Source organism: Prionailurus viverrinus, chromosome C1 (assembly GCF_022837055.1).
Source record: "Prionailurus viverrinus isolate Anna chromosome C1, UM_Priviv_1.0, whole genome shotgun sequence".
NCBI lineage: Eukaryota > Metazoa > Chordata > Mammalia > Carnivora > Felidae > Prionailurus > Prionailurus viverrinus.
The window spans coordinates 191,137,116-191,164,537 of NC_062568.1; the positions used below are offsets into that span (position 1 = coordinate 191,137,116).

The following is a 27,422-nucleotide window of genomic DNA, read 5'->3' on the forward strand; positions in this document are numbered from 1 at the left end:
CTAAATAGTTTCATGTCCTGCCTACCCGTAGACCTCTCCATTCTATACCCGTCTGTGCGTTTCCTAAGCTGCTTCTTCATGCTTACGGTTTTCTCCATAATCCCCAGATTGTGCCACTTTGAAACTCTAGGCATCGAGAAGTAGCAGATGTAATTTATTATAATGTACACGGTTGACAACTCCCAGCCTTTTCAGGTGCCCTGGAAGAGGAGTACTGTGCCTGTTGATTCCCACAGTGTTGAGATGCAGCAAAAGTGAGCTCAAAATTCATGATCTATCTGCCCAGGGCAAAAAGATACAAGCGTTTAGTATTATGTCATGATAGAATTCCTATCTTCTTAAAATGAATTCTTGCTATTCTTTAAATTCAGGGTTGTAGGTACTTAGTCCTTTAAGAAAAGCAAAGTTCAAACACAAGATGGTTTTCTCTGTCCCTGCCTGAACTGCAAGAGATGTTTCTAATTTATTGTTCAGTCACTCGTGCTAATTTCAGATTGTTTACTAGTCATGGGTGTGCCTTTTCATGCTTCTCCATTCTAAAAGGTAATGGAGTGTTTTGTGATTGCTCACTTAGTTCTTTGAAAGTGACTTGTTTTCTGTAAAATTAACCATGTGAAAATTAACTTATTTTGGACTCAGTCATATGCACTGAAGATAATTCATTTTAGGCTTATTTTAATTTAGGGCTAGCTGGCTGTGGTATTAGTATTAGGGAGTGGTTTGGTTGGGGAGAACTTACAAACATTTTGGTGAGTGGTGTTGCCTTGCCTGTATTAAACCCAGAGCTAGATGTTGGGGGCCTTGGGGATTTTTCTTTAAAGGTGAAGAAGGCGGGGTTTTACCCAGTAGAATTAGATCACAGTAGATTAGATCACAGTATTAGATGTGTGAGTACAAAAAGCAAATGAAAGAGAACATTCCAGATAGCAAGAGGGTGGAAAACTAGATGGCTGCTGGCAGAAAACCTTTTCATATACTTGTAGAAAACAACTGAAGTACGTACTAATTTAGTTTAGCGCAGTCTAGTTTTTCCATCCATTTACTTTTTATCTGTATGCGTCTTCATTTTTAAAGTCGATTTCTTGTAGACGACATCTAGTTGGGTCATGCTTTTTTGACCTACTCTGACAATCTTAATTGCTGCAATTAGACCTTTGACATTCAAAGGGATTATTGATACAGTTGGATCAATATCTCCGATACTTGTTTCTGTTTTCTATTTGTTGCCTTTGTTCTTTGTTCCTGTGTTGTCTTCCACTCTTTTTCTGTCATTTATAACTGATGCAAGCTCACTTTCAAATAAGGTTATACCACTTGCCATGTACTGTGAGTACCTTACAATAATAAAATCCCAGTTCCTTTCTTCTGTCCCTTGTTTCAGTGCTGTTACTCATTTCACTTACATATGAGCATACCCAGCATTTCACATATCTAAGCATAAGCGTTCACTGAATGCATTGTCACTATTATTATTTTGAACAGGCTGTTATCAACTGAGAATAGAAATGAAAGTTTTTGTTACCTTCACCTATTCCTTTTTTGATGCTCTTCCTTTCTTTATATAGATCAGTTTCTGACCTATATTATTTTTTACTTCTCTCCAAAGAACTTATTTTTACTCTTCTCCAAAGAACTTTTTTTTTTTTTTTTTTTTTTTTTTTTTAAAGATTTCTTGCAAGGTAGATCTGCTGGCAGCCAATTCCCTCAGTGTTTGTTTGCCCGAGAAAGTCTATTTCTCCTTTGCTCTTGTGAAGCACAATTTTGCAGGATATGGAGTTCTAGAGTTGTGGGTTTTCTTCCCTCAGAACTTTACTTATTTTACTCCACTCTATTCTTGCCTGTGTGCTTTTTGAGGCGGAGTGAGATGTAATTATCTCTGTTCCTTTTTAGGTAAGGTGTTTCCCCCCACTCTGGCTTCTTTCAGTGTTTCCCCCCTTTATCTTTGATTTTCTATAACTTGAAGATGATGTGTGGAGGTGTAGTTTTGGGGGCATTTATCCTGTTTAGTGTTTGCCAAGTTCCTGGATCCGTGGCTTGGTGTCTGACGTTAATTTGGAGAAATTCTTGGTGGTTGTTGTTCCTGATATTTTTTCTGTTTCTTTTTCTTCTCCTTCTGATCTTCCCATTATGTGTATGTTACACCTTTTGTAATTGTCCTCAGATAATTTGATTCTGGTTTTCTGAGTCTTTATTCTCTTTACTTTTAGGTTTTTGGGGATTCTGTTGATACTTCCTCTAGCCCAGAGATTCTTCCCTCATCTGTGCCTCGTCTACTAACAAGCCCATCAAAGAATTCTTCATTTTGGTCACAGCGTTTTTTATTGCTAACATCTCTTTTTGGTTCTTAGGATTTCCATCTCTGCTTGCGTTGCCCATCTGTTCGTGGATGCTGCCTACTTTATCTGTTAGAGCCCGTGGCAGATGCCTTGTAGTTGTTTTAAATTCCCATTCTGGGGAAAAAAAAATTCCCAGTCTGGTAACTTTAGTATCCCTGCCTTGTATGTCTCTGATGCCTACTCTTTCTCTTTACATTGTGTTGTTTGACTTTTTGTATGTCTTGTAATTTTTTCTTGAGAGCTGGGTATGATGTGCTAGGTAAACAGGACTGCTATAAATAGGCTTTTGGTAATGTTGTGAGCTGTTGGGGGAGGGGAGTGTTCTGTAGTCCTGTGGTTGGGGCTCTTTTAGTGATCTCCAACTTCACAAGGGCTTCTCAGTTTTTTTTCTCCCCTTTTTGGTGGGACAGGATGGTTTGAATAAGCTGGAGTTGTATATTTCTCTTTCCTAGGTCAGTTGGTCTCTGATAACCCAGCATATTATGCTCTGGTTAACCAGTTTCCCCAGAGGTCAGGCCTGCTTAAGAACAGAGTGCTCTGGCCTATTTCAAAATTGTTTCTTTTCCCTTTACTTAATTAAGCCTGAGAACATTTTCCTCTCATATTTATTGTGGAACCTAGTTGGCCTCTGAGAGATCGAAGATTTGTGGGGGTTCCCCTCTGACTGGGTCCTCTTCCAGTTTTAACTCTGGAGGCTATCCACTCTGCGTTAATTGCAATTTGCCAGTTACCGTTCAGGTTTCCTTATACTTGTCATCCATATCTGGATGGCTTTTTTAGGAGATTGGTTCTGTTTCTCTGTTGACTTACTATTTTCCCCTAAGTACCTTTGTTAGTGACCAGGTTCCTAAAATATCTTTAAATTATTTTCAGAATTCTGTGTATGCCATTCTTTCTTCTGAAGCATGTTCCTTGCTGTTCCCACACTCTGTAGGACTGCCACTGACTTAACTTGATTTTTCACCTCTTTGCCCATTTCTCCCCAGTCTCAGGGAAGAGAGAATTGTTTCCGAAATGGAATAAAGAACAGCCATGTGTGGCTCCTTACCCTTCTCTATTCTTATAAACCTTCTCTCTTTTCTTTCCTTAAAGAGTCCTTTAGAACAAGAAAACTTGATATAACTGAGTCTGAAAATGAGTCTCACATGGCTGCAAGGGCACTTATTCTAGAGTCGAGTTCTGTAACATTCTAGCCATGATCATCTTGGGTTTTGTATCTTTGGGTGAGCATTTCACCTTAGTCATCTGGTACATACATGGTAGTTTAAAACTCCTTGTCGAAAATAACAGTGAGAATTCAGTGGAAAGTGTGTATGAAACACTTCTAGTGTAGTGCCTAGCATCGGACAGATGCTCAGTAAATGTTTCACAGATTGTAACATCAAGCCTTTCCTTTTGGTCCTCTTACTTTCTGTGGGATCCAGTCCTTTGAAGCCGAGCCCTGGATTTCTGTGGGGAAATCCAAGCTGGTTATCTTTTTGTAGCTGCCATTAAACTCCAGAGCAGACATTCATTAACATCTCGTGAAGATGTTAATGGACAGTTCACGCTGTGTGACTTTTCTCACGGATCCTGAGTTGTTTTTCCTCTGTGTTCTGTGTGACTTTTATGGTGTTTCTTACCTACTTTGCCTTTTGGTTTAAAAGGAGTGAGGTAAAATGACACACAAAAAGGGCTTTTTTTTTTTACCCATCTTTTTTTATAGTGTAGTCTAAAGTTAAGAAACAACCAGTAAGAATATTGAAAAATATATACTCATAATTATTTATTTATTTATTTATTTATTTTCTATTATTTTACTCATAATAATTTATTAGTCTGCTTTACATTTTGATAAGCCTTTGGTCTTTATTTTATCTCTAGGGCTTCCCAGTTATTATTCCCGTGTTGCCAGTTCAGACCACAGTATCAGCGGCAGGAGAGTTGTCGCTGTCGCAGTCATTTCAGCCTGTGCCCCACTGGAAGGTGCTAAGAGCTGCCCGTTCCGGATGCAGAACTTGAAAACCTTCCATTGCGAAGCATGTGTCCTTTTTTCCGACTCCTTGTGTCTCCTCCTCGGCCTGGGGTGCCTTAGTGATTTTCAGATTTCTGTTTAGTGGCAAAACCATTCTTTGAAAGCTTTGTGGGAGGCTCTTTATATAAAACAGACCAGTCTGGGTACTCTGGTTTGTTTTCTTTTTTCCTTTTCCTTTTTAGAGGAAGGGTTTCCGGTGGGAGTGGGATCATTCCACTGATGGCAGGAGTCTCCCCAGAGCTCAGAGCAGAAAACCGCTGAGGTCCCTGTGCGTTGTGTTTTCGGATTTCCGGTGCTCAGGTGCTGGTTCACAGGGCAGGCACTTCCCTGTCGTTTTACTTACGAGGGGCTGCGCTGTCTATCGTTAGCAGTGCCCTGTCGGTGGACAAAAGCGTCCCCCTCTCAGTCTTTGTACTGAGTAGAAATTTCTTTCTACTTTGGTGAGTTGGCCTTGTAAAAACTGTGGCATGAATGGAATTGAATCTTAACATGAAAGCAACAGAATTGAAGCAAAATCAGAAATGATGCAGGCTTTCATGTGTGGGATGCTTTTTCCTCTCATAAACAAAATTCCTTAAGAGCGAGTCTTGAGTTCTCCTGTTCTGTAACCAACAGGAGGACTCACAAATGGCAGTGGAAGATACATCTCTGCTGCTCCAGGCGCTGAAGCCAAGTACCGCAGCGCGAGCAGTGCCTCCAGTCTCTTCAGCCCCAGCAGCACCCTGTTTTCTTCCTCCCGGTTGCGATATGGAATGTCTGATGTCATGCCCTCTGGCAGGAGCAGGCTTCTGGAAGATTTTCGAAATAACCGGTACCCCAATTTACAACTGCGGGAGATTGCCGGGCATATAATGGAGTTTTCCCAAGACCAGCATGGGTCCAGGTGAGGACTTGGCTTTGGCACTTAAGGTAACTGAAATCTTAATGCCTTAAATTCCGTGCCTCAGATGAGGTAGACGCTAGTAAATTGCCATAAAGCAATCGAAAGTTTGCCTTTTTGTGTGCTTCCCATTATGTATTTCAGAAGGATGTAGATGTGAGAATCACTAGATATCCGGGTGATTGAAAAGAGCCGTTTAGTAATCTGGATCACATGCTGAAAACAAACCTTTTTACCTTATTGTGGTGTTCCGAATTCCTGGGAACCTCACAGATGATCTGTAATTTAAGGAACAGAAACACTAACACAAAGATATATGCATGCTTTTGCTACTGTTTGTTTTTTTAAGTTTATATATTTTGAGAGGAAGTGCATGGGGGAGGGGCAGAGCGAGAGGGAGAGAAAGAATCCTAAGCAGGCTCTGAGCTGTGAGGGTGGAGCCCGATGCAGGGCTTGAACTCATGAACCATGAGATCGTCACCTGAATTGAAATCAAGAGCTGGACACTTGGCGTCCCCACACTTTTGCGATTTTAATCACTATTAAGAGTCTAGTTCTTAAAGAGACATTATTCACATATAAGTTTGGATTTCTCCTGCTCAGGAGTAAGATAGCTCCACCATTTTTCTTTGTTGTTCCGCTCTGTAGACGTGAGAGAGTCTGCATAGAGGTGAGAGGGAAGAAGGAAGCTGCCGTGTAAAACACAGAGTTTACTTCTCCCTGTTTGGCTGTTCCAGTGGGCTTCACAGAAAGGGACCACCCTGGTCCTGGGGAAAAAGCCTAATTATGGTGACATCATCCGTCCTTCCTTCCCGTTTGTCTCCATGTCTCTGTCTTGCTCTCTGTGCCCACTGAAACAGCTTCTAAAGAATCCACCTCCTCTTTGAGTTCTGCCATCTTGCGACTGGGCGATTTCTTGTATTTGGATCCTATAGACCAGGTTGAGAGACAACATGGTTTTTCTTACATAGTCACCTGAACCTGAAAAATGAAAACTGAGTAGTTACTACTTCAGAAGACATTTGCAGGCATAAGTAACAACTCTTCCGCGTCATGACTGACTACTGCTTTGTATTAGCATGAGTTTAAAGAAGACAGTAAGGGCTGTAAGCTCTCAGTTTATTGATGTGGGACTCGTTTCTAAAGGAAAAAGTCAGGTAGGGTTCTCCCTGTGTTCTGTCCACCTTCAACCCCCTCTCTTTTCCTGACCCCCTCCTTGTTTCAGTTTATTTTGAGAGGGAGAGAGCGAGGGGCAGAGGAAGGGTGGGGGGGAGAGAGAATCCCAAGCAGGCTCCCCCCACTGTCAACAAGGAGCACGATGTTGGGCCTCGAACCCAAGAACTGTGAGATCATGACCTGAGCCGAAATCAAGAGTCGGACACTTAACCAACTGAGCCACCCAGGCGCCCTTCAAGTAATTCATTTAAATGACACTTGTGTGTGTGTGCCCATGTATGCACACACACACAGTTTCAGAACCGATACATTATATAAATTGAGCTAATCCTTATTTCCCCAAGTCTTCCTGAGATGCTAGGATTGCCATTTCTTTTGTACTTCAGATTCATTCAGCTAAAACTAGAGCGAGCCACACCAGCTGAACGCCAGCTTGTCTTCAATGAAATCCTCCAGGCCGCTTACCAGCTAATGGTGGATGTGTTCGGAAATTACGTCATTCAGAAGTTCTTTGAAGTAAGCCTTTGTTCCTTCTATCCTTTGACGTTAGAGAATCTCCAGAGCATTTTGATTTTCATTAGCTGTTTTTAGAATGGCAGTCCCATTCCAGTCCTCATAATGAAGTGTGTGTGGTCTTTTTGAAGAGCTTTTAAATGTTTCTCCATTTAAACGATACGGCAGCAGTATATCATTTAAATACCCAAACAGATGTGCCAGTCTGTTTTAAAAATGTGTTTGGAGAACTGCTGTCCCCATTTAGAAACTAGCACGTTACTTCTGATTGTTATAATCATTTCGCTAAACGTGTCATTTTTAGAGGAAATAATCTTTGTAAGATATTTTAGTAGGATCATGATAAAGTGTTCTAAAAGATGAAAAAAATTAGTTTATTTAATTTTGAAAGAGAACAAGAACATGAGCGGGGGAGGGGCAGAGAGAGAGGGAGAGAGAGAATCCCAAGCAGGCTCCACGTTGTTGGCACGGAACCCGATGTGGGGCTCGAACCCACGAATCGTGAGATCCATGACCTGAGCCGAAATCAGGAGTTGGACACTTAACTGACCGAGCCATTCACGTGCTCCAAAAATGAATTTTTGTTTTTAGAATTCCTAGAGAGTTATCTTTGAATGTCGACTGTAGTGTTTTTTTATTTTAAACTATAGTTCTAAAGATTATTAAACGCTTCTTTTTAGCTGATCCTTCAGCTTTGGTTTCTTATTTACTTCTATTGTTGTGAATAACATCCACTCTTGTTACCGTTGTTTTTGGAAAGGATTAATAGAGTTTTGGATTAAAGTCTGTTTCCACCACTAAACTGGTGTCAGAAAGGCAGGTACACTGATATCAACAATTCCAAGTCCTAAATCCAGAAGGGAATGAAACATTGAGAAGAGTCTGGTACGGAGAAAAATGCCGAAAGTGGGCATTACCTTCCCCAATCAAAAGAAATTTGTAAATTTTATGCATCTTGTTTTATGCAGTTTGTATGAAGATTAAAAAAAAAAGGCTCATAGCCTGTGTCTTCCCAACTTTTCTCATAAAGACTTAAGTTTTTTTGTTAGTGATTCGTTAGCGATACACTAAGGAATCAACTTAAAATGACTTACATTATTGATTTTAGAATAGCTTTCACTCTGTGACCCTTTTGTCACAGATCTAAAAATGTAGAGCTCTCCACCTCTAGAAGTTAATATGCAGGTAGAGGTGGCCGAATGAACAGTGGATTATAGCTGTATGACTTGGGACGAGCCAGAGAACGTCCTGGCTCAGACAACGTCCCTGGTCCGTAGTTCCCTTGTGTGGGGAATGAGTGGGTTTGGGAAGCTGATTATATATAAAGTCTCCTTCACTCACATGATTATGCCGTTCAGATGAAAATAAAAGGCCAGCAATGGGAGATCATTCTAGGAAGAGTTTTGGCACTTGTGCAGCCTGACCTCTTGCTTCAACTAATGTGCCCCCAGACTCCGTTGCCTTGTGTAAATAGAACATTTCAATTCTTAGAGTGATGTAGAACCCTACTTCAAAACAGGATGTCCCTATGTTAAGTTTCCAGTAGATGAAAGAGGAACTTTCTAATCCACGGGCCTTGGACACCTGAGTGCCATAGCTTTGCTCCAAGAAGTGCTTGAGTCTTTCCCATACACTGTCGAAAGTTCCAATAGACAATGTTTCCCACGTGTATTACTATTTTTAGCGTAAATAGGTATAAATGCTCTTATAATTAATAGGAGTATAAATTCACTTAATAGTGGATTAATGGCAGCTTTGAGGAATTCCATATTTGTTTAGCGGGTATTAGTAGTGAAACTGCTGTTGTTGGGTATGTGAGAAGCTTTTCAACATTAAAGAGGGTTCCTTGCGGTCAGAGGCTGAGAACTCTTGCCTTGAAGAAACAAAGATTTTTTTTTTTTGAACGAAAAGGTTTAGTTCATTAATCCTAGTGACAGAGCTGAAAGAGGTTATGCCAGTGGTTGATACAGAATAATGGATGCTTTGCCTTCTCTGGTTTCTTTCCTTCTACCTAAGTAATGGTGTTCACCCACACATTATGTCTAGTTTGGCAGCCTTGAACAGAAGCTGGCGTTGGCAGAACGCATTCGAGGCCACGTCCTGTCACTGGCACTGCAGATGTATGGCTGCCGTGTTATCCAGAAAGCTCTTGAATTTATTCCCTCAGACCAGCAGGTAATTGTAAGTTTCCCCTTTAACTTTTCTCTTGGTGTTCGATGTTTCTCCGTGGCACGTGTGGTAGTGAATCCTGTACATTTGTCAGTCTTTAGTTTTCTTTTATGGTTTCCTTTGGTGCTTGTGGCTGCCTTTCTGTGCATGGCAAGCATGAGCTGTGTGATTAATTTTGTAAATTTATAGTAGATCAAGTGTGTTTTGCTAATAAGGCTGTTGGTTTCAAACACTCTTTTCATCAACCAGGCTTCAGTAGGTGTAATTTTACAAGAGACAGTTTTGTTTGATAAGAATTAAAGCCAGTAAAATACTAGTAAGTTGTTGTTGTGTTCAACTTGAACTAACCACTCCGGCCAATCAAACTTGGATTATCCAGCCCACCTTCCATTTTCCTTCACTTCTTATTCATTCACTCCACCACCTTTTACTGAGCGAGTGCCTGGCCTGGCACACTGACCTGGTGCCCGCTCTGTGCCAGGCGCCAGCGCGGGGAGGACGAAGACTGGTCCCTGCCCACAGAGCGCAGCGTGGGGAAGAGCCGTGGAAAGCTGGGCCGGGGCGGGGGGGCATGCGAGAGCACGTGCCCGAGGCTTGGTGGGAGGGCAAGTCCAGGCTAGGGAGGAGCGAGGAGAAAAGGGACGGAAATCTGAAATGTCAAGGTGCTGTGTGGGGGGGAGCGACGCCGAAAGCCCCAGAAGCAGCCCGTGCGTGGCTGGAGGAACAGGCGCAGGGCAGGCCCAGCCAGCAGGTGAGCCGAGGCTGTGTTTGTGCTGGGCGGTGCCGCGAGCCCCGGGGTGCGTCTGATGCGAACCCTCAGCCTTTGGGCTCTGAACTCCCTCTGCCCTATCTGAGGGGAAGGTGTTGGCCTCGGTCTGGCAGTGATGAGCCACTTGCCCTCGCTGAGAACAAAGTTCGGTAATGAGAATCTTTGTTAAGGACTCAAGTTCTGAGCCAGGCGAGGCGCCCACCGCCTCCAGTTCGCAACAGGACGCAACACGACGGGGCATCGCGGTGGTGTTGGCGATGGCGGTCGAAGGCTGGGGGCGTCCGGAGTCCTTCAAGTTGGGAGGCTCAGGGAGAGGTGTGTTGAGACGCTGGTGAAGGCAGAGGGGATGTTGGGGACACACGGGCAGGGTTGGGGTTCGCTCAGCACTCTGTCCGGAGACGTAGCGGTGGTAAAGTGGTGTGTATGTCAGGAATTAGAAGCAGGGACTCAGCTACTACTTTTTTTCTTCTAATGATCAGAATAATTATCAGTTTCAGTTTTCCCTGGGATTTTCATGGATGAAAACTTCATGAGTGAATCTTTCTTCTTAAATTTTCTCGTTTCTTTGGAACATGGAAGTTTCTTACTCTTTGACTATAATTCTCACTAGCTCAGAGAAAGGAGGAGTATTATAGTTTCCCAGGAATGTCCCCCATCTTTGCCCTCTCTCAGGATTGTGATAAACTGTTGATTGATATCTATCTATCTGTCTATCTATTTATTTAATTTTTTGAGAGAGAGCATGAGTGGGTTGGGGAGAGGGACAGGGAGAGAGAAAAAGACTCTTAAGCAGATTTCACGCTCAGCACAGAGCCCCAACACGGGGCTCCATCTCACGACCATAAGATCATGACAGCGGAAATCAAGAGTCGGATGCTCAACCAACTGAGCCACCCAAGTGCCCCTAAATTGTTGATTTTGTCTCCATCTTTTCAGTTTACTGTTTGTTTTTTTTTCTGATTGGATGGCTACACTGTAGTTGCTTTTCACTCTCCCCTTGAGTTGTTCTTTCTACTCTATATTTCTGTGTTTTTTTTTTTTTTTTTTCTGGTCTGGTTTCTTTGTGTACCTTGTTGTGGACCTGGTAGGACTCTTCCTGGTATGGATAGTTTACTGTTATTTGGATGCAAGTTTATTATTTTACATGAAATTAACTTCTCTCCAGTGGAGTTTTTATGGACTCCAGAAAATATACAAGGAAGCCATCTCCCCTTTATTTTGATTAAAAGTGTTCCTTGTCTTTGTATATAGCTATCATTCTCCATTTACCATTCCCATAATTATATTTCCAGAAGAAATTTGTTTTCCCTGACATTTGATTAATTGCTTTAGGAAACTTTCCTCAGTCTATTGCCTTTGGCTGGTTTGGTCCCTGGCATTGCAATCTTGAATTTCTCCACCCCCCTCCCCAGTATAAATGGGATAACTCTTAGCTGCTTTGACATATTGAGCAACTCAGAGATTTGAGACCTTGTATTCACAAACATCACCATTTTGACTGGTTTGTAGTTCCCATATACCCATATAAATACATGTTCAGCACAGGGGAGCGAGTAGACAGAGATTGGATCGAGCAAGGAGATTGGGCAGCACATACTAGGGCCCAGCCACGGTGCAGGTATTCAGCATCAAGAAAGGGATCCAGTGAAAATCTCAACACCTTTTTCTTGTCACTTCCACTCATTCCCTACACATGTGCATGCATGCTTGCTCCCATGCTTACAACTCCGGTGTCTGGTCTTCTCCTGTACTTCCAGAGTTTCTCATACACACACACACACACACACACACACACACACACACACACACACAGACACACACACACACACACACACACACACCACGCACTCACGTAACTCAATGTCTGGTCTTCTGTATTCTCTGAGAGTGCTCTCCCTGCTGTCCTTCAGTCCTTGGCCCTGTGGAAAGATCATGTTGGGAGTTACAGACCTGTAACCAGAATTCTGGTACTTAATCCCTCTCAGAGTCCCCTCCTTCTTAGGTGTGGGCAGAGGGTGTGTGCAGTATCATATGTAACTGACACAGGTAATTACTGACCCACATTGTTTTACCACATAGGCGCCAGATTGCTTGGGTTTGAATCTTGGCAGTGTAGGTCTATGATTTTAACAAGTCAAATAATTTGTGCTCTGGTTTCCTCATCTGTAATAGTGTCCAGTACACAGGATTATTAGGAGGATTCACTGGGTCAAAGAGTGTTAAGCACTTAAGAGATATATCTAGCATACTGTAAGCTATAGATTGATTCTTCTTCTTATTATTAATTTTTTTAATGTTTATTTGTTTTTGAGGGAGAGTGGGGAAAGGGACAGAGAGCGAGGGAGACACAGAATCCAAAGCAGGCTCTAGGCTCTGAGCTGTCAGCACAGAGCCCGACGCGGGGCTCGAACTCACGGACCGCAAGATCATGACCTGAGCTGAAGTCATATGCTTAACGGACCGAGCCACCCAGGGCCCCTGCTCTTCTCATTATTAATAATATGTACCTTACAGGGTTGTCATGTTAAGAATGTGATAAATTAGATGTGAAGTTCTCGACGACAGTGTGCTTTGTACACGTTCTTTTCTAGAGATGTCTACGTTTTTATAAAGTCTCTGAGGCCTTTTGCGAATTAGAGAACTTTTTTGAAGACAGGCTCCTATTACAGGAAGTTTGCTAACATGCAAAAACTGCGGCCTTCACTTGGTGCCGGTGTGCTGTCACAGTGCCACAGCTGTGCTGTCCCGCTGCTTCGTCACGGACTCTCTGCCTGGTGCTTTGTGTTTCGCAGGGAGACTGTTGATTGTCCAGGAGTTTGCTTGCTGTGATTCTGGTGGTGCTTTCTTTCCTTGTCTCCTCTAATAGAACGAGATGGTTCGGGAGCTAGACGGCCACGTCCTGAAGTGTGTGAAAGACCAGAATGGTAATCACGTGGTTCAGAAATGCATTGAATGCGTGCAGCCCCAGTCTTTGCAGTTCATCATCGATGCGTTTAAGGGGCAGGTAAGTGACTTACAAAAGAAACGAAGGAAACAAGTTGATGGGTGTTTCCATTGTGAGCGGAGAACAGGGTAGCATTTGTGGGGTGTCCCTAAGTGGCCACCCCACCAGAGATAGCTTCTGGTTTCTCCTATTTACCTGTGTGTCATAAGAGCCCCTATGATCTTAGCACCAGCTTCCAGGCAGATGGTTTTTTGTTGTTGTTTTTTTATACTGTGATTTTTCCAGAATTGCCCCTTGATTGGCTGTTGTCATTCATTTCTTTTTCCTGAAGCATCATCCTCACACTCTCCTAAGCTACGCGGAGCAAAGAGTAAAACGCATCTCCTTCTTGGGTCTGTGAAATTGGTTTTTTGTTTTTGTCTTTAAAGGGAAAAAAATGGTAAATACCAAGTAGGTTTTCAGGTGCAGTCATGTGTACTGCTGAGCCTAGATTGAAGTGGGATTTTAGAGTTGTTAGGTTTTGCGGTTTGCTCAATTATAGCAGCGGTAAGGAGATTGCAGGCTTTAACTCAGGGGGTTGTTTGGATTTTCTGAGTTAATGAAAAAAGATCTGTTTAACATTTTACATTTATTGAAATCGACAGCAAAGAACGTAAAAGTAGATTAAGCTACCAAATGGGAGAGAATATTTTCAAGATGAAACTGTCAAAGAATTAATAACTGGAATATATGAAGAACTCCTGTAATCAAAAGAGTGCAGTACAAATTAGTGTGAAAACGGGCCAAAGGCATTAACAGACAAAAGAAACACAAATTGCCAGTCCATCTATGAAAACATAATTCTGTTAGTCAGGAAAACGCAAAATAAGGACACAGAGGATAGGCATTGTTTGCCCATCAGTCGCGGTGTCCTGGCAGGAATGTGGGACCTGATCACCGGTGGTGGGAATAGATATTAGCACAGCCATCAGGAAAATACTTCTGTATCACCGTCAAGGTTCAACATTTGTATTTGCTCTGCTGGCATTCGTAGCCTAGGTGTGTAGCTGGGGGAATGTCTACATGTGGATACTACGAGACATATTTAGACATGTTGAAAGCAGCATTGTTCTCCTAGAAAAGACTAAAGAATCTAGATGTCTGTCAATCAGCAGAGGGTTGGACAGAAATTAAAATAACAAACTCAAATACTTGCCCAGCAGAAGCTTCACAGTATAATAAGTAAATACCTGAAACATAATGTTGAGTGAAGTAAGTTCATTTGTTACAGACTGTGAGTTTTGAACCTTTTTTATAGAATCAAGCAGAACTGTGCTTTATACTGTTGAGGTACACAGTTGTGCATATACAGCTACGTCTAAAAAACCCACATAAAAAGCCCTTAGTGCATTGACACTTGGTCAACATCTACGAAGTGTGAGCTGTTGTTTCTGTGCTTATTATTCCTGTGATTATTCCTGGTAACAGAGCGGGGGGCAAAGAGGGGGTGCGGGTTGCTCCAGGTCATTCACACTATTCACACTAGGAAGGACAGAATCGAGACTGAGTGATCTGGAGCCGAAGCCCAGGTGCCTGTCTTCTTCCAGACGCAACAAAAGAGGAAGCTTTTCTTGCTCATTGCTGGAAAAACACCCTAATTAAATGTAGAAGATTGCAGCGTTGGTTAGGTGAAAGCATTTATGATCCTAGCCCTTTCTTTTTCTGTTTTTAACCCTGTCTTTTGACACTATAGACTCTTAATTGTTTTTTATGACCTCGACTAATTCTCTGTTCCTTTCTAGGCTTCTTAGAGAAGTCCTTTTCAGCTCTGAATTTATGTACATTTGTGAATCCCTAGAATAGGTAAATGGGTTTACACACACACACGCGCGCGCACACACACGCACACATATACACCCTACTATTTGTAGAGAGAACTCAAATGTGTCCTATGTATAATTGGGGCTTTTGAGTCAAGACTAGGACGTAGTACCCTGGCTCTGTCAGTTACTATCTGTATGGCTGCAAGCACATTATGTAAACTTGTAGAAGCTTCAGTTATCTCATTTGTAAGGTAAGAATAATTCTCGCTCTGTCAGAGTCTTTGCAAAGATTAACAGAATAATGTGTATGTGAACAACACTGAAGCGTTGAAAGTGGCAACTGTCTTTTTTGGCTTTATTTGCTCGTCTGCCCTAGGTATTTGCTTTGTCCACGCATCCTTACGGCTGCCGAGTGATTCAGAGGATCCTGGAGCACTGTCTCCCTGACCAGACTCTCCCCATTTTAGAGGAGCTTCACCAGCACACAGAGCAGCTTGTACAGGTAGTGGAGCTGCCGGTAGAGTAACTGCAAACACCTGTGGGCTCGTGCAGGCCCACAGCTTGTGTGTTTTCTCAGCACAGGTATCCGTTCCAGAAGAGTTCGTGTTCACGTGTTTAAAATGCCCATTGAAGCTTTGGGGCAGGTTTTCATTTATACCATCCTGGTTTGTGTTTTGTGAATATGGGTGATGAAGAGAGCCCCGGCCTAGGCGTGAAGGGCGCTGCCTGCCGGCCACCTGTCGTGGACCGGCTCGCGGTGCCACCTTAGGCGGGTCGTTTAATCTCTGTGGGTCTTAACTTCATCATTTCAAATGAACTGAGTGGATCAGGGGACTTCTTTTTTGCTTTGATACTTTCTTTTGCTTCTGCCACTAAGCATTTCTCCCACATTGCAGTAACCAGTAGAACACTTTCTACAAGTCGGATTATTGTGCTGAAGCAGCATTTTTGTTGGTGTTTGTGGCTTGTTTTGGTGTCAGGTATTAAATACGCACTGTAGAAAAAAATGGTAGGGGCGCCTGTGGTTAAGCATCTCTTGATCTTAGCTCAGTTCTGGATCTGAAGGTCGAGAGTTCAAGCCCTGCACTGGGCTCCATGCTGGGCGCGAAGCCTACTTAAAAAACGAAAAGAGGAAACATTGGAGGTGCAGGAAGTAGCAGTAAAACTAAAGAAAGCATCCATAATCCTGCCACGCGGAAGCAAGCACATTTGGTCTTGGCACTTTTTTTTAGAAGTATTATTTGTACACTTAAATTTCTGCCTCTTGCAAATCTTTTTGCCGCTGAAATTCCTTACTTACACACATGTATTCTCTTAAAAGCATCTTTACCTGTAGATGAGTGAGTACATCCATTGTATGCTTGTGATGTTGTTTAATTAGGTATTGTCTGTTTTGTTGGACATAAGCATTGTTTCCCATTTTTCTTACGAGATAAATTTCTGTTTGAGAGAAAAATAGCTCTTTATTCCTACCTACACAGCCTCCCTCCCTCCCTCCCCCCCCTTCCTTTTTTAAACAAGAAGAGGCCTACTTTTTGGCGTCTAGTACTTTTGAAGAACCAAACTAGGATCCTTGGGCATAAATATAGAGGAATATTCCATTGTCTGGTAATAGTTCCTGTTTGTAATGATAGAGAAAAATCGTCACTCCCTATCCATTTTAAAAATTCTGAAGTGTTCATTGGTATTCAGGCCGGCCGTCATGGTGCTACAGGAAGGTAGGCAGGTGTTGATTAGATGTAAGGATTTAGGTAACCCACAGAACTAATTTTTACATCAATTCTATTTCTGTTGTTTCTCCAACAGGATCAGTATGGAAACTATGTAATCCAGCACGTATTGGAGCATGGTCGTCCTGAGGATAAAAGTAAAATTGTAGCAGAAATCCGAGGCAATGTACTTGTATTGAGTCAGCACAAATTCGCAAGGTACGAGCTTTGCATTCATACAGACTCTGTTTTCCAGAAGGAATTATTTATTACATTGTATTTCAAGTCGAGGGAGAAAGAATGAATTTTCATTCTCTTCTTTCAAAAATGTTTTTCTCAAGCTATACACAGCTTAAAACGTCAAATGGTTCTACTATCATAGAGTAGAAAACAAAGCAGGTCCCTTAGTGGCTCTTCCCGCCCCCAGTCACCCACTTTGAAATACGGGGATTATGTTTCTGAAGAGCTTAAATCTTGTACTTTGGTGAACTGGACATTTTGTTAGCTTACTTGTTCTTGTTCTTCACTCAGTTTCCTCTCTGGTGCCAGAATTCAGACGTAGTGTATCATGTTGATGTATAGGCATTAGTACTCTTAGAGTCTCTTTTCCAGTCTTCATGTTGTGGCAGATCAAGAATAAAACGCACTAGTTATTCCCAGGTTGTGAAAGATGTTTTAGGTGACTTACAGTCAGCAGTGGTTGGAGAAGAAATTGATGGCCCTTCCAAGGGATTAGTGGTATGGTCTTCTGAGTGGAATGGGTGTACAAATATAGTCATTTGTACTTTGGGAATATTTTTCTCTGACTCTTAGGATAAATTCCAAAGCAGTTGTGATTCTACAGCCTTGTTTTAAAATTGTTCATCTCTAAGTTTTTAAATTTTATGAGATGGCAGCATGGAAAATAGAGAAAAGGAATAAACGCACTCCTAGATCCAGTGTCTTAGCAGCCTAACCATATCAGGGTCTCTCAGACCTTGTATTGCCTTTTTATTTTTTTTATTATTTTATGTTATGTTATGTTATGTTATGTTATGTTATGTTATGTTATGTTATTTTTTATTTTTTGGACATTTGCCAGGACCAGGGAAGCAGGGGCAGAATCTCTTAGAACTCTTCCTGGGGTCACTGTCTCCTCTTGTTTTTCAGTGCATTTAATATCTCACTCTTAAGTATAAGTATTAATGCTACAATAGACTTGTGGTCTGGTAATGACTGAAAAGCTACTTTGGGCCCAATCCTCCCACAGATAACAGACAACTGTAAATTGTGGACAAAATGCCAAAAATTTTGCTGAAGGCATTAGGCGTTACAGTGTGGCCAAGAGCAGGTGGTTACCAGAAGGGGTTGGGGAAGGGGAGGCTTATTGATACTGGGAAGGAGGTAATTGCACTGGGGAAATTCCCACCTGCCCCTTTAGATTTTTCTTTTTTTCTTTTTTTCTTTTGAGGGAGGGAGGGGGAGAGAGAGAGAGCATGTGCAAGAGAGAGAGAATTCCAAGCAGGCTCCACACTGTCAGTGTGGAGCCAGATGTGGAGGGAAAACCCATGAATCATGAGATCGGACCATGAGATCGTAGCCCGAGCTAAAATCAAGAGTCGGATGCTTAACCAAGGGAACCACCCAGGCACTCCAGAGTTTTCTTTTTGTATCGAGTTGTATCGAGATATAATTGACAGCACTGTGTAAGTTTGAGGTATGCAGCATGTCGGTTTGATGTATTTCTGTGTTACAGTATCATTACCACAGCAGCATCAGCTAACACCTTTATCATGTCATACATGATCTTTCTTTCTTTCTTTCTTTCTTTCATTCATTCATTCATTTTTTAAAAGTTTATTTGAGAGAGAGCAGATGCGTGTACACACAGGCCCTGGGGAGGGACAGAGAGAGAATCCTAAGTAGGTTCCGTGTAGCACAGAACCCAGCTTAGGGCTCATACTCCCAAACTGTGAGATCGTAACATGAGCCCAAATTCAGTCAGACGCTTAACTGAGCCACCCAGGTGCCCCAATTACCATTTCTTTTTTTGTGTTAAGAACACCATTCAGATCTAGTCTCTTAGCAACTTAGCATTTTTATAGTGCAGTGTTGTTGACTATAATCAGGAAATTTCCCAGTTTAAAAAAAAAATTTTTTACATTTATTTATTCTTGAGAGACAGAGCACACGTGGGGGAGGGGCAGAGAGAGAGAAGGAGACACAGAATCCGAAGCAGGCTTCAGGCTCTGAGCTGTCAGCACAGAGCCTGACGCGGGGCTGGAACTCACAGACCTTGAGATCATGACCTGAGCCGAAGTCTGATGCCTAACCAACTGAGCCACCCAGGCACCCCAAGGGAATTTCCGAGTTTTAATGGCTTGTAGCCTATAGGTGCTTCTCATTCTGCTCCATGCTGGGCTTCTAAAGTTGGGATCAGAAATCTCCAGTGTTCCCATAAGGCAGAGTTTGGGACAACCGTGGCAATGAGAGTGACAAAGTGACAGGGGAGAAATCCTGGAAAGGAAGAGAACCAGGGACGGGGAGGCTCGCATTTAAACTTCCCAAATACCTGGTTGACTCCTGAATCACGTTGGTTTGCATGGGCTGAACCTGAGGCAGCCCAGCTAAGGATGGAAGTGCTGCACTGGGATCCCTGCGGCCTGGGACAGGCTTGCAGTTTGAGCTCAGCCAAGTTAACTACACTGAAAAAAGGAACAGATGTCACCTTCTTGGAAGAACATAACAGAACTGTTTCTACGGTGTATCATTCATTATGTCTAGAAAACAGGAAAATGTGCTGTTGGCCATAATCAAGAAAAAAAAAATAGGAGAACGGAAAACTGCAGCTAGTTCCACACCACCCTGACATTAGAGTTAGCAGAGAATGATTATAAAGCAGCTATTTCACTTATAGTCAAAGATGTAAAGGAAGATATGGTTGTAATGAATGGAAAGATATGCTAGTAGAGAATTGGAAGCTTTACTATGAAAAGAACAAAATGGAAATTCTAGAATAGGAAAATAAATCATCTGAAATAGAATTCACTGTGTGGCTTTAGTATCAGCAGATTAGAGAGAACAGAAGAAAGAGCTGATATACTTGGAAATAGATCAATAGAAACAAAACAATAAAATAGATGAGTGACTTTCTGACGTTTTTGGCGGTGACCCAGAATAAAAAGTAACATTTTCATTGACTTTGCATGCACAGGCACATGCATACACATGTAACTGAACAACTGTGTTGTCCATGATTAATTCTGTTTCATTAAAAAGCAGCAGCAGCTGGTCCCAAATCACTAAGTTGGTATCCCTGCCCACAAATGGGCTGGGAGCTCCAGTTTTAGAAACACTAGAATAAGCTTAAAAGACTGCAGCACCATCGGTCATGCATGAGGGTAGAAGCCTTTGGCCAAGTGGGATCCCATGGTGGTAGCTGATTGACCTGCTTGCTTCCTTGGAAGACAGGTCACTGTTGAGGCTTGAGTCCTGTATCCAGATGAGTGAGTGTCCTGTCCCCAGTCCAGTTAGGAAGTTCTGTTCTGACGCGGACTGATTTGTTATGGAACGAGGCCTGGAGTGGACAAAGGTACATACAGTCTAGCCGAGCGGTCCTGACAGGTGATGAATTCTTTGCCTGAACATTTGGAGATCATGACTGGCTTTGTGCTCTCTGAACCAGCTCAGTAATATCTTAACTCCCTTTTCTGCTGAGGAGAAGCCAGTGGTTATTAGGAGATTCACTTCCACGGTGCCACACCTTAAGCTCACACTAGAATAGAACTGTACGTTAGTTGTATGTTTAGTGCTATGGGAGGAAGGTGGGAAGAGAAGGTTTTCTATGGTGTGGTGTCAGAAGGAGAGGCTCTTGTCTTAATTAGAGTTGATCGATTAGCTCACCAGACTTGATCTACACTGCATATCTTAAGAAATGTCCAGTAGGTTGGTAGTTCTTGACAGTTTAGCTTGAGAATTTGCTTTTCTAAATAAAAGCATATATATAAGCTCTGTGTTCAAAATGATAGAACACTGGGAGCTCCTTGGAGCAGCACCCTCTTATGGTGTAAAAACTTGTGGAGTAGGGGATTATCCTGGTGATAGTTACTTAACTACTGAGATATCCACAGGTCTGGCCTCTGGAAGGAGTAAGACACAGAGTACCTGCTCTAAGGTGCCTCGTGAAGTCGGTATATATGTCCTTTTTCAGTCCCTGAAGGCAAAAGTAAGACAAATGAAGAATGTTTAACAGAGCCATTCACCCATATGGTAGGTTGCCCTAGAAAGTAATGCTTCCAGATTATTAGAAATTCCCAAGCAGAGGCTAAATGGCCATCTTTCAGGATTGTCACAGAAGAGCTTTCTTTCTTTTTTTTTTAAATATACTTTGTGTTTATGTATGTATTTTTTGAGGGAGGGCACAAGTGAGCGAGGGGCAGAGAGAGGCACAGAAAGAGAGAGAAGCGGGGCTCACCCAGAGCAAGGCTCATGTTCACCCAAAGTGGGGCTTTAAACTCTCGAACCATGAGAGAGTGATCTGAGCTGAAGTCAGATGCTTAACAGCTGAGCCACCAAGGTGCCCAGGGGCTTTCTACATTAGCTAGGTCTGGTCATTTAAGTCCCTACTCTCTCTGAGCGTTCTGTGGCCCAGAGCAGCCCTTGCCCCAGTCATGGACGCTTTACAAAGCCTTCAACTGCCCACCGGCCCACCAGACGTCCTCTTTGCCAGGTATTGGCTCCAGCAATCCACGTTCAGATGGCGTGTGTTCTTTGCCATCATCCAACTTCCTCAGACCCACAGACCCACAAGATGCAGAGTAGTGCTGATTTTTAGAAACAAACATTAATGAGTGAATCAGTCCCTCCTTGATGAGAAATACCCATTGGCACAGCTGTGTGTAATTTAATCACCCTCTCTGGCCCCTCTGGATTTAGTGTAGCCACGTTCCTGTTTTCCTTTCCCAAGATGATGTATTTCTGAAGTGTTTAGAAATGCTGACAGACCTGTAAGGTGGTTCTTGTCCCTAGACTCTTAAGAGGCAACCTGAGGTCATTGGGTGAGTGCTGTGGTTCCTCCTCGTACACTCCTGACTCAAGTCTGCAAGGCCTCTCCCTCAAGTGCCATGCTCTGTGGTAGGCACTAGAAATAAGTAAGTAAGGCTTGTTCCTGACCTTAGTACACTCAGAAGAGGAGGGAATTCATTGATTTTGGTTATGTGTTGAAATTATAATCATTGACAAGTTCAGCTTTTAGCCAGTTATGTGAGCCTTTATGTAAGTCCCCTCACTCACCTGGGCTCATTACCCTCACCCTGTTAGCGGGTTAGGGCTCGTATTCGCCCGACACCCGGTCCCAGCCATGGGTCACATTGGAAGCCACAGATGGCTCCAAGGTGGAGGCTCATAGAGTCAGGCAGTTGATGAATTCATCTTCCAAAAATGTCAGGCTCTCTTCTGCTGCTGACGGTGAGGTCGGGGCAGAGGCCGGACAAGCACAGCCTCACAAGGTTTGTTCTAAGGGTTGTCCCTGGATTTGTCTTATTATAGCAATGTCGTGGAGAAGTGCGTCACTCATGCGTCCCGTACGGAGCGTGCTGTGCTTATCGATGAGGTATGCACCATGAATGACGGTCCCCACAGTGCCTTATACACCATGATGAAGGACCAGTATGCCAACTACGTGGTCCAGAAGATGATCGATGTGGCAGAGCCAGCACAGCGGAAGATCGTCATGCATAAGGTAGGCCAGGCTGGACAGGTCACACTCAGAGAAAGCATGCAAGGCCCGCACTAATTCACGCTTCTGAAATGCGGATGAAGGTGGGCATCTGGCTTCTTTTTGTGCAGTTTGTCACTGGACCGTGTCTCAATATGTTTGTTTTCCTTTTATCTAGAGTGGCCATTGTCTCCGTGGTTCATAGTTCACTGGTGTGAAAGAGTCTTAAACTCCATCTTTGTGAGGGTTTTCCCTCCCTGATCCTCAGGCCGTGTGTCTCGTCCTCTGCTCCCACTGCCCCCCCCACCCTCCCGCCCCCAAGCTTCTCAGGCCCACAGATCAACCTGATTGTCTTACTGCCTTTTCTCCTTCTTCCCTTTTGTTCATCCCACCACCTTTTACTGAGCGAGTGCCTGGCCTGGCACACTGACCTGGTGCCCGCTCTGTGCCAGGCGCCAGCGCGGGGAGGACGAAGACTGGTCCCTGCCCACAGAGCGCAGCGTGGGGAAGAGCCGTGGAAAGCTGGGCCGGGGCGGGGGGGGGGGCGCGGGGGGGCATGCGAGAGCACGTGCCCGAGGCTTGGTGGGAGGGCAAGTCCAGGCTAGGGAGGAGCGAGGAGAAAAGGGACGGAAATCTGAAATGTCAAGGTGCTGTGTGGGGGGGAGCGACGCCGAAAGCCCCAGAAGCAGCCCGTGCGTGGCTGGAGGAACAGGCGCAGGGCAGGCCCAGCCAGCAGGTGAGCCGAGGCTGTGTTTGTGCTGGGCGGTGCCGCGAGCCCCGGGGTGCGTCTGATGCGAACCCTCAGCCTTTGGGCTCTGAACTCCCTCTGCCCTATCTGAGGGGAAGGTGTTGGCCTCGGTCTGGCAGTGATGAGCCACTTGCCCTCGCTGAGAACAAAGTTCGGTAATGAGAATCTTTGTTAAGGACTCAAGTTCTGAGCCAGGCGAGGCGCCCACCGCCTCCAGTTCGCAACAGGACGCAACACGACGGGGCATCGCGGTGGTGTTGGCGATGGCGGTCGAAGGCTGGGGGCGTCCGGAGTCCTTCAAGTTGGGAGGCTCAGGGAGAGGTGTGTTGAGACGCTGGTGAAGGCAGAGGGGATGTTGGGGACACACAGGAGTTAGAAGCACGTCCATGACAAATACTTGTGTGCGTACTTACAGCAAGCCCCCCTTTCGGCAGGGCTCCTGGATCTGAATACGGCGGTACTGTGCACAGATAGCCGCGGTGGTGCCTGGGAAGTGTTGGGAGGGCTGTGCGAGAATGTGGCAGGGTCTGTTCTAATGTGGAGGTGCAGAGAATGCTCCCCCAGAGAGTGACATTCGATAAAGCCCTGAACCTCTCCTGGAAGAGCAGGGGACAGACTGGGTATTTGAAGAAGCAAAGCGAGTTTGGTAGGGCAGGCCCGTGGTTGCCGGGTCACGTTTACGTTTCACGTGATTGTCCCAGCTGACGAGTGGCTTAGAGGTGGGGAGGCGGTAGGAGAAGGGGCAGTGAGGAGGCGGGATGGAGACCGTGGAGCCAAGAGACGGTGGTGGCTTTGGGATTGAAGACGGGGGACAGATGGGGTGTGGCAGTTGGCTGATTGAGGGAGCCGAAAGATGAAGAAGAGTCCCGCGAATCCCAGCACGAAGAGCTCTGCAGCCTTCTCCGAGACAGAGTCCTCTTGAGCAAGAGGAGACGGTACAGCAGGTCATTACTTCCCACCTCCCCCCGGATCAGGTGAACAGCGGAGCTCGACAACGGTGTACGTGCGTGTGCACGATGGGAAGGGCGAAGGGTAAAGGTTCGCCGGTGGCTGGACTGCTCAGTCGCCGGTCCTAGGGACAGGGCGGGTGAAAGAATTGAATGTCACTAATGTTTCTGAAAGGAGAGCCGCCAGAAAGCAAGGGGGTCTTGAACCTCACGTTCTGATGACCAAGTCGTGTCTGGGGCCTCGCTACATCCCAAGTGCAAGCGTAGCATTGTCTCACGTCCTCTCTCCAGAGGAGTCGAGGCGAACGGTGTGGGTCACACAGCTCAGGATTGGGCCCGGGGCTATTAATGGTTCCCCACGCGGGCTTGTAGATGAGGGTGTCGTAGCTGCTGGGTCCGCACCCTGTGGTGCAGAAGCAGTTTCTGGTGTCCTCGACACTCCAGGACGTGGCTGAGCAGACGGAGTCGCCACGTGGCCTACGTGGAGCTCTCGAAGTAGAGCGTGTCCGTCCACCCTGGTGTGTGCGGGTGCGCCTCAGGATGGGGAAGCAGCCTGGTAAACGCGGTCATTCACTGTCCCTGTGGCACCAGCAGTGGCTAAACCGGCGATTGTGAAGGCAGTGTGCTCCTCCGTGCCGTAGCCAGGCCTTGTAGAAAGCTCCAGGAGCTCCCGGCAAGGAAGCACGTCTTGTGTCTGGGATGGAGAACAGAGGAGAATGAGCCGGACCTGGGTGCTGCAAGAGCCCGGCGCGGTGGGTGGTGCTGTGGGTGCAGAGCCGGGAGGGACCCTGTCCCCCTCCCACTGCTGCAAGACCAAACACCTGTGCCTTGGGAGCCATTTGACCTTGGATGTGTGACTCAGGCACCGTGAACGGGGATAATCACAGCTGCCTCGTGAGGCGGAAATGAACAATGCCCAGCCAACACTAGTCATTTTTATTGTTGTCGTTAGAAGTTTTCTGTGATCCTCTGTGAACTAGAGGCGGGACCAGGTGATGAGCTCAGCTCAGGGTTCGTGGTGCCCAGAAAGAAACTCTCACAGCTGAGGGGAGCCGAGGAGGCGCCTTGAGTGGGGGCAGAGGCTGAAAGCAGCCTCGGAAGGTGCTGTGCAGCGGCACTGTGGCTGTTGGTCAGGATGCACATGTTCCGTGCACTGACCCGGAAGTGGTCCGCGACCAGCCGCCCCCAGAACCCTCGTGTCCTATGCCAGTGCTCAGGATAGGGGCTCCTCCTGTCGCCTGCTCGGATGGGTCACCCACCATAGCTCTAGAATCACGGCGCTTTGACTGAACCAGGGGAAGGTGTTGCCTCGTGGGCTCTCGTGAGCACTTCGGTGCCCGGAGCACAGCGGGAGCCCCCTGGGAGCACAGCGGGAGCCCGCCCAGGTCCGTGTGCAGGCCAGAGTAACACAGCCTGTGCTTCCTCCCCAGATCCGGCCCCACATCGCCACTCTCCGCAAGTACACCTACGGCAAGCACATCTTGGCCAAGCTGGAGAAGTACTACATGAAGAATGGCGTTGACTTAGGGCCCATCTGTGGCCCCCCGAATGGTATCATCTGAGGCAGTGTCACCCTGTCCCCTCGTTCACTGACCTCACTGGCCCACAGGCGAATCCAGCCAGCAACCAGAAATGTTCTAGTATGGAAGCCGACATGGGTAAATGGTTGCTCCAGGATTACCCGCTCCTCCAAAAAAAAAAAAAGGAATCAAATCCACAAGTGGAAAAGCCTTTGTAAATTTGTTTAATTTTATTACGCATAACATGTACTAATTATTTTTTTTAATTGACTAATTGCCCTGTTGTTTTACTGGTGTATAGGATACTTGTACATAGGTAACCAATGTACATGGGAGGCCACATATTTTGTTCAATGTTGTATCTATATTACACGTGTGGAAACTTTCAGGGTGGTTGGTTTAACAAAAAAAAGTTAAAAAAAAAAAAAAGAAAAAAATGTTTTTAATCCATTTTGCCTTGCTGGCAAGTTTTGCAAATAGCTCTTCCCCACCTCCTCATTTTAGTAAAAAACAAAAACAAACAAAAAAACCTGAGAAATTTGAATTTTGTTAAATGACCCCAAACTGGCATTTAACACTGTTTATAAAACATATATATATATATACATATATATATATAATGAAAATTGTTTTAGAGTTGCTAAAGCTTCAGTTAATGACATTAAGTTTATGAAACTTCAAAAAATTGCCTTTTTTGGAGACTATTATGCTGAAGAAGATGTGTAGTGTGTTTTGTGAGGAGGAGATGTGAGCTCCTAGGATGTCTTTCAAGGCCGGGCGGGTGTAACTTGTTTACTGCCTACTGGATTTTTTTTTTCTGTTAACATTGAAAGGCAAAATCTGATTATTTAGCATGAGAAAAAAAAAAAAATCCAACTCTGCTTTTGGTCTTGCTTCTATAAATATATAGTGTATACTTGGTGTAGACTTTGCATATATACAAATTTGTAGTATTTTCTTGTTTTGATGTCTAATCTGTATCTATAATGTACCCTAGTAGTCGAACATACTTTTGATTGTACAATTGTACATTTGTATACCTGTAATGTAAATGTGGAGAAGTTTGAATCAACATAAACACGTTTTTTGGGAAGAAAAGAGAATTAGCCAGCCCTGTGCATTCAGTGTATATTCACACCTTTTATGGTCGTAGCATATAGTGTTGTATATTGTAAATTGTAATTTCAACCAGAAGTAAATTTTTTTTCTTTTGAAGGAATAAATGTTCTTTATACAGCCTAGTTAAATGTTTAAAAAGGAAAAAAATAGCTTGGTTTTATTTGTCACCTAGTCCCACAGTAGCAAGATCCTTTCTAAATGTTATTCAAGATGATTCAGTTCACACTAGTGTTTTTTTTTAATCCTAAAAAAGTAATGTTTTGCTTATTTTGTGACAGTCATAAGGACGTGCAAAGTTCAGCCCTGCCCTAGCTTTCCTTACAATCAGAGCCCCTCTCACCTTGTAAAGTGTGAATTGCCCTTTTTGTACAGAAGATGAACTGTATTTTGCATTTTGTCTACTTGTAAGTGAATGTAACATACTGTCAATTTTCCTTGTTTGAATATAGAATTGTAACACTACACGGTGTACATTTCCAGAGCCTTGTGTATATTTCCAATGAACTTTTTTGCAAGCACACTTGTAACCATATGTGTATAATTAACAAACCTGTGTATGCTTATGCCTGGGCAACTATTTTTTGTAACTCTTGTGTAGATTGTCTCTAAACAATGTGTGATCTTTATTTTGAAAAATACAGAACTTTGGAATCTGAGTCTGTGTTTCTGTTTTACCCCTCCCCTCCCCCCTTAGTATTCGTGCCCCAGGACAGCCCTTTCCTTCTTTGTGTCCTTTGTTCTGCTCCTTTTGTTTCTGTTTGTCGGAGGGGAGGGTGGGGTTTGCGTTGGGATAGGGCCCATAGCCCTTGAGCCCATCTTGACCCAAAGATGCTGGGTTTAGCCTGCCTAGTGCTTTCAAAATTAAGACGTTACACATTAGTCCGGATTCACAGCTTCTCTTGAAAAATCAGGTGCCTGGTTTCCTGGGCCCGGGGTCTGCCGTTGGTCACAGGGAACATCCTCAAGAAGCCTGTGCCCTGCGGTTTGACCCAGTTACTGTGTTCTTTGTTTGCTCTCTCTGGCCTTTGCAGCATTGTGCACCTAGGGTCTGGATTTGAATCCAGTCCATCACAAAGGTCTC

General features: G+C 44.3%; 1 protein-coding gene and 2 non-coding genes across 19 annotated transcripts in view; all 3 read left to right on the top strand.

The window, feature by feature from the left end:
- Window positions 1–26,997, top strand: part of PUM1 (pumilio RNA binding family member 1) — a 134,079-nt gene extending 107,082 nt beyond the window's left edge. For 13 of the 17 annotated variants that reach the window (XM_047868758.1, XM_047868756.1, XM_047868753.1 and 10 more), the window contains 8 exons: window positions 4,966–5,233; window positions 6,793–6,922; window positions 8,966–9,100; window positions 12,724–12,861; window positions 14,980–15,105; window positions 16,410–16,531; window positions 21,839–22,031; window positions 25,133–26,997. In XM_047868758.1, the coding sequence (XP_047724714.1) occupies window positions 4,966–5,233; window positions 6,793–6,922; window positions 8,966–9,100; window positions 12,724–12,861; window positions 14,980–15,105; window positions 16,410–16,531; window positions 21,839–22,031; window positions 25,133–25,264 (1,244 nt within the window). In that variant the 3' untranslated portion in view covers window positions 25,265–26,997. Of the gene's footprint in view, window positions 1–4,965; window positions 5,234–6,792; window positions 6,923–8,965; window positions 9,101–12,723; window positions 12,862–14,979; window positions 16,108–16,409; window positions 16,532–21,838; window positions 22,032–25,132 lie in introns of those variants that run through there. The other 4 variants (XM_047868759.1, XM_047868754.1, XM_047868755.1 and 1 more) reach the window with 2 other exon arrangements.
- On the top strand, window positions 9,963–10,047 carry LOC125174260 (small nucleolar RNA SNORD103/SNORD85). Its single transcript, XR_007155374.1, has one exon. It is a non-coding gene; the product is annotated as a small nucleolar RNA SNORD103/SNORD85 (small nucleolar RNA).
- Window positions 22,867–22,951, top strand: LOC125174261 (small nucleolar RNA SNORD103/SNORD85). Its single transcript, XR_007155375.1, has one exon. It is a non-coding gene; the product is annotated as a small nucleolar RNA SNORD103/SNORD85 (small nucleolar RNA).
- Window positions 26,998–27,422: the final 425 nt, after the last annotated feature.